Here is a 6916-nt window from a genome sequence, read left to right on the forward strand (position 1 = left end):
AACAAACTGGAGGGGAGGGTAGAGAAAACAGTGCAACAATGAATGAATGAAAACTCAAAATCTCTGTAAATGTTCATTAAAAAATGAATAAAATTTAATAATAATTAAAAAAAAAGAAAATAGCAATTCCCCCTTGATTTGAATTTTACATAGCCTTCAGCTTTCATAATAAGCTTAACACTGGTGTGTGCCAGTAACGACAGACTGTGGATGAAGGCTCGTAGCTGATGGCAGGATGGCAGGAATGGACTTCGATTCTCTTGAGATGTACAGGCTTATCCTCTGGCTAAATGGTGAGTGACCTTAATTCAGCTTCGATGTTCCAGTTGGATCCCTGTCACCCCTTTGTTGTTCTCTTCCACGTCTTTACCCCATTCTTGGTTACCTGTGATTGACGGGAATAGCTGGTGAGGTATTTCTTGCCTGTGAAGAATTTACATGCACCTTCCCCCAAAAATCAATGACGTTGGCTTCTAGCTTCTCAGCTTCTGGCTCCTGAGCATGTCTTGGGCATTGGACGATCAGAGTGGATGCTTCGTAGTGTGAATTGAGCTGTTTGGAGCTGAGAAGACAGGAAGTGGTGACCTGGAGCCTAATAGATGCTCCACTAGTTAGAGCATCCATGATGCGGGGAGATTTGCTTTGGTGTATTTTTAGGTGTTTGTTAATTTAAACAACAGTTTGCAAACATTTCAGTGACATGAAAAGATGTTTCTAATAATGTAGTTGTTATGTGCCGTCGAACTGCTTGAGACTTATAGCAACCCTATGTACAACAGCCCTAAATCCTGCTCTGTCCTGAGCCAACTTTATTATCTCTGACACACCAGTCCCCAAAACCTCAGTCAGTGAGTTCATCTCATTGAGGGTCTTCCTCTCCTGTGTTGTCCCTCCACCCTCCCAAGCGTGATGTTCCCCTCCAAGGATTAGTACCTCCTTGAAACATTCCCAAAGTATGTCAGACAGAAATTCAGAATACTTACCTCCAAAGAGCAGCTTGATTTCACCCTCTCTAGGATGAACCTGTTTGCTCTCCTGGCAGTCCATGGTATATTCAGTACTTTTCTCCAGCACCACAGCTCAAAAACATGAATTCTCCTTCTATCATCCCTAGTCATTTTCCAGCTTTCTGATGCATAGCAACTAATTGTGAAGACCGTGGGCTGAATCAGGTGCACTTTAGTCTCCAGACTAACGTCGTTGCTCTGCAATACCCTGAAGAAAGGTTAATTGAGGTAATAACAATAGATAAAAAGGGCTAAATACTGAAAGAAATGACACTGAAATATGAATTGTGATTATCTTGGATTGGTAACATAGGAGAATCTTTATTTTCTTTATATGGTTATAGTTTCCAAGTTTTCTAAGTACAAATATGTTGGGTTTTAAATTTTTTTAATATAAGTAGTTTCATTTATATTATGTTTTGTTCATGTATATTGTGGGGTTTCCCTCCCCCTTTAAATCATCTTAATAATAATTTCTGTGAAATTGTGTCAACTAGCCTTCTTGTCACATGCCCTAATATCTCCCTTTTAAATAGCCAATTTCTGATTTGCACATCGCCATCAAACCAGTACTCCAAGGGAACAGGCATGCCCTTTTTGCTGAAGAATTCTCTGTTCAACTGGGCAATGTTGAGCATCTGCATCCACAGGCAAAGTCCAGTCCAGAGCAGGCCATCAGCTTGTGGCAATTGACCTTAGCTCATAGCATGGATCATCTTCATCTAGTAGAGTTCTGGTCAACTCATCTCCAGCCTTCTATGACCAGGCTCAAATGGGCATCACCGGGAAACTTTCTCCCTTTGTTCCAGACCTGCTAGTCTCCTCGCTCAGCCCACATGGGGCTCAGTCCACAAGCCAGGGGTCCTCCCGACACCCTGCTCCTTAAGCCAACAACAAACCTTCACTGTTCATCTGAGCATGTTAAGAATATATTGGTTTTTATCAGGTAAATGAGTTACAGTCAATGGAATTTCAATAAAGAAATAACCTACATGGTCTGTAACAGAGATTGGTACATCAAATTGATCATAGAGAGAAGAAATTGAAATAGAAATATTTTTTATGTTCGGGGGGGAAGTAGTTTAGGAAACAACATATGTGCTTAACTTGATAAAATCCTGTGTAATTAATTTGGTTAATCCTATATAATTTGAAAATTCATTGCTATCGAGTCAGGACTGACTCATAGGTGACCCTTCAGCAGGTTTTTCTGAGGCTGTAAATCACACAGGAGATTTCCCATGTTGCTTTTTGAGTCCACAGCACAACTCCTTACTCTCGGCTATCAGGGATCCCTCAATACCCTTAATGTAAATATATAAAGATAGGTAACACATGTACGTTTCTGGAAGGACAGAAGTTAATATGGAGGATGGAATTCCTGACAGTTATATTTTTTCCCTTGTCTTTATTTTCTAATGAGCTCTGGTGGCGCAGTCCATACGGAGTTGAGTAGCTAACCTATGACCGCGCTGTGTCTCTCTGGCAGCCGGAGTCCACCATTCTGACTCTGCAGAGGAAAGGGGGTAAGCTCCCATGTTATTTACAGCCTCTGAAAACCCGCTGGGGAGGCACCTATGATTTGGTTTCGACTGGAAGGAAAAGAATTGGAGTATTTTTAAATTATATAACTTTACAAAAATATAAAGGTTGCAAAGCCTTAGGAGAGATAATGGCATACTATAAATAAGCAATATTGCCATCTGGTGGATGAAAAGTGTAATTTCACTATTTTTCATTTAGAATTAGGGCTGGCAAGCCAAACACACTCATGTTAGCCAAATGCCTGTGCAATTTTAGTTCTTTTTACAACGAACGTGTTCTTTCGCTAGTCCATTGACTAAGAATGAATTAAAATGTGAGTTTACCATTGAGTGGGAACCAAGCATAGTTGGTTTTCAGGAGCAGTTAATTGATTGGGGAGGAGATTGTCCATCCTTCTCCGACGGAGCGGCTGGTGGATTTGAATTGCTTACTTTCAGGATTGCAGCGCAGCAAAAGTTTGTTTTACTAAGTGTATTTGAAGACATATTCAACCATCTAGATTATCCTTTTCATGGATTAGTTAGGGAATTTTTTTTAAATCAGCAATAACTTCTCATAAGTACTTGGTTTAGTACCCAAGTGCTCAGTAAAATGTTTAGTAAAATTTTATTTAGTAAAATGTTACTGTGTACTGTCGAGGTGGAACTAACCCATAGCTGACCCTCCAGAGGATTTTCAGAGGCACTTAATCGCTTGGGAGGAGATTACCCATTCTTCTCCCACGAACATCTGGTGGATTCAAACCAGGTGCATATGGGATTGCAGCGCAGTTTCTTACTACGAGGTCACCAGAGCTAGTACAAAAGCACACGATAAATACTTGTGGAACTGGTGAATGAATGGGTAATTCCTCTGGCTGACTTAATCCAGTAACTCAACAAGCTACTAATCCAGTAACTCAACAAGCTACAAACCTACTCATAGCTTACCCTCCAGCAGGTCTTCAGAGGCTATAAAATCACATGGGAAGAGGTTTCCCATCATTATTCTGAAGAGCAGTTTGTTGGTACCTCAGTATCTTACCAATTAAACCACTAGAGTTCCCCTCTTAATCCAATATTTGGTGTATTTTAATAGAATACAAATTTATGTAAATACAAACCAGCCAGAACATTATTTTTCTTGCTCTTTAAACATAAAATAATAAAACGGACTACAATGGCAAATGAGGACGCTTTATCTACCACTTGGATCAGAATTTTATTACAGGTTTATGTCTTTTTTTTGGGGGGGTTTTCATTCCTTCATTACTGCACCATTTTCTCTACCCTCCTCCTCAGTTTGTTCTTCTTCCCCACCACCCGAATGTCTGTTTTAATTGTCCAATTGCCACAGTGCTTGTCAAAGTCAGTTCTGATTAATCTCCTTTGTCAGTGTGTCCTTTGCCATTCCCTATCACTCCTCCCTGAGAGAGACTTCACCCTGATTCATAAGGAAAAGGGGATGGTGTATTCTCTTAGCTACTTCCTGCTGAAAAGGGACACTATGGGTTTCGGGGTGAAGATCTTCTCTCATTACTCTAAAGGGTCCCTTTGGCAGTAGGAAACACATAGACTATTATGGAGATTGATTTTGGAATTTAGATGCACTGTTATTAATTGTGCTTAGCCGTACATGTTCATATCCCTGAAGATGTATCGTGGGGGGGTTGCAACCTAGAAGACACAAATTTAACAAGTTATAAGTACATGAGTCTAAAGTTATGGAAAAGTAAAAGAAAAGATTCTTTCATTGTTTTACAAACCCTCCCCCAGGTCCCCTCCACCGTGTAGCCCTCGCTCTAGACTCCTGTGATGACAGAAATACCTAGTCACATATCTCTTTTACACAGTTTTCTCCCTCCTCTGTTTCAGTGCAGTATACATTATTGAACACATCTTACTCAGTCTCTCCCCAACCCTGAGGTTAGTCCCATTCTAAAACAGTGGCATCATGTAATACTTGTCCTTTTGTGACTGGGATATTTCACTCAGCATAATGTTCTCCAGAGTCAACCATTTTGAATAATATTGCATGAGTTCCTTGTTTTTTAATGCAGCATAGTATTCTATTGTGCGAATATACCACAGCTTCTCTAGCCATTCGTTTGTTGATGAGCACTTAGGTTGTTTCCAACTCCTTGCTATTGTGAACAAAGCTGCAATAAACATGGGAGTGCATATATCTGCTTGGTTGTCAGCTATGGTCTCTTCAGGGTATATTCCCAGTAGTGGAATTGCTGGGTCAAATGGTATCTCTATTTGTAACTTTTTGAGAAAGCGCCATACTGCTTTCCACAGGGGTTGCACCATTTTACACTCCCACCAACAGTGAATCAGGGTTCCAGTTTCTCCACAACCTCACCAGCATTTGTTGCTTGCTGTTCTGTTAAATTTTGCTATTTTGACTGGGGTGAGATGATATCTCATAGTTGTTTCAATTTGCATGTCTTTGTTTCTTCCCAGGCCTCTGATGAACTTTTCTCCTCCACTTAGCTTTCTTTTGTGCGTGATAATGTAGGTATGTTAAGAGAATTTGTATGAATAAAGACTGACTCTCTGTGCCACCTCAATCCTCTGCATTTCCCAAGAAAAGAGTGGCTGGTAGGAGGCAGCCTCTGAGATCTCACCCTCTCTCCTTCTCTCCCCACGTTCCAGGCGAGCTCATCAACCTTGCCATGTACTGTGAGAGGATAAGAAGGAAATTCTGGCCTGAGTGGCATCATGATGACGACAACACCATCTACGAGTCAGAAGAGAGCAGCGAAGGCAGCAAAGCCCACACTCCCCTGCTGGATTTCAGCTTTTACTCAAGGACAGAGACCTTTGAAGATGAGGGAGCAGAGAACAGTTTTTCCCGAACCCCTGATACAGATTTCACTGGACATTCACTCTTTGATTCTGATGTGGACATGGATGACTGCACAGATCATGAACAGTGCAAGTGACATGCAGCCTCAGGCCCCTTTGTTACAGTCAGAGCTGCCCCACCCTGGGGTCTGTCTAGCTTCCCTCATTTGACTCCATTGGAACTGGGAAGAGATCTCCAAGCTTGGCAGAGTCTTCACATGCAAACTGGACTGTAGCTGCCGCCTTTCCTTTCTCTTTTTTTTTTCTCTTGTAAGAACAAGTACAGAACCATACAGATGGCTTCCTTTAAAAATGTACAGGAAAAAAAAAAAAGTCAGCATGGTTCCTGAAATCCATTTTTGATTTCATTAGAAAACTGGATTTATGTGGCAGAGCAGAGGAAAGAATGGGTTGACATCAGATAGTTTTTCTGTTGATTCTCTTGAGGTGGTTGAGAGTGTAGTTGCGAGCTGAACCCTTGATTATCTTTCACCCGCCAGTTTCCAAAGTAATGGGAGATGTCATCAGAAAAAATGTAGGAGAGAAATCTTCTCTGGTGGCTGCTTGTACCTTATGTGTGTATATTGTATTTCGAGACGTAAGTCAAATAAAATTCACAGATATTTAATGAACACCTACTATGTGCAAAGCACTGTGCTAGGTGCTAATCAATATACATTTTGTTCTAAGCTCTGCCAGTGACTAGCTGTGTGATTCGGGGCAAGTCCCTTAACTCTTGTGTGCCTCATTTCCCCCACCTGTAAAGTGGGGTTACAATACTTTCCACCTACCTACCTCACAGGGATGTTGTGAGGATTCATGTGATAACATTCGTAAGGCGCTTTAAACCTCTTGGAAGAGGCGTGACATAAACAATTTTATTCTTTGTTGTGTTTCCATACATGTGAAGAAATGCCGACAAAGGAATTTCATATCCAGGCAACAACAGCCACAGATAGTCAAGTCAAGCCGATGAAACACACACAGTCAGAACTGTCATCATTCCTTTTTTGTGATCTTGCTTGAATCAAAATCTTTTGTTGGAAGAACCTTGGAAATGTTTATACAAGTCGTCAGCGGTGACACATGGTCTTCACTTCTGCTCTGTGTTTGCAGAGAAGTGTTTCTGTCTTTGCCTGAACTCACTGGAATGCTGTCCTCTGTGGACTCCAGAGCGTTAAGTTGCTCATGTTTTATTTATTTGTAGGGAATGAAGCTCAGGAATATGGCGGGTTTAATAGTGGTGGAGGGGAATACATTTGATTGATTTTTGTAGGCAGAAGCTTGCCAACTTGTAATGTCTTTTTGGAAACAAACCTTACAGGATGTACTGAAAAGAAGTAGGAAAGAATCATGTTACTTGTATAAAGCACTTTGTACGGTTGTAGACTCTATGCAGTTTTACTAATGCAACTTTTCCAGTGTTTTCATTACCGAGTAGGAGGACAGTTACTGAAGATAAAAATCTTAATGCCTATTAAGGATCCCCCATCCCTACATGCACTCCCTCATTCCCCAGTACTCCCTCATGCCCCA

At 41.0% G+C, this 6916-nt stretch overlaps 1 protein-coding gene across 1 annotated transcript in view; it reads left to right on the plus strand.

The window, feature by feature from the left end:
* Positions 1 to 6008, plus strand: part of FAXC (failed axon connections homolog (Drosophila)) — an 88552-nt gene extending 82544 nt beyond the window's left edge. The window contains exon 6 of the mRNA XM_006881197.1: positions 5189 to 6008. Coding sequence (XP_006881259.1) covers positions 5189 to 5478 — 290 coding nt within the window. The 3' untranslated portion in view covers positions 5479 to 6008. The remainder of the gene's footprint in view (positions 1 to 5188) is intronic.
* Positions 6009 to 6916: the final 908 nt, after the last annotated feature.

Source organism: Elephantulus edwardii, unplaced genomic scaffold, assembly GCF_000299155.1.
Source record: "Elephantulus edwardii isolate Elephantulus edwardi_28Jun2011 unplaced genomic scaffold, EleEdw1.0 scaffold00013, whole genome shotgun sequence".
In the NCBI taxonomy this organism is placed as follows: domain Eukaryota; kingdom Metazoa; phylum Chordata; class Mammalia; order Macroscelidea; family Macroscelididae; genus Elephantulus; species Elephantulus edwardii.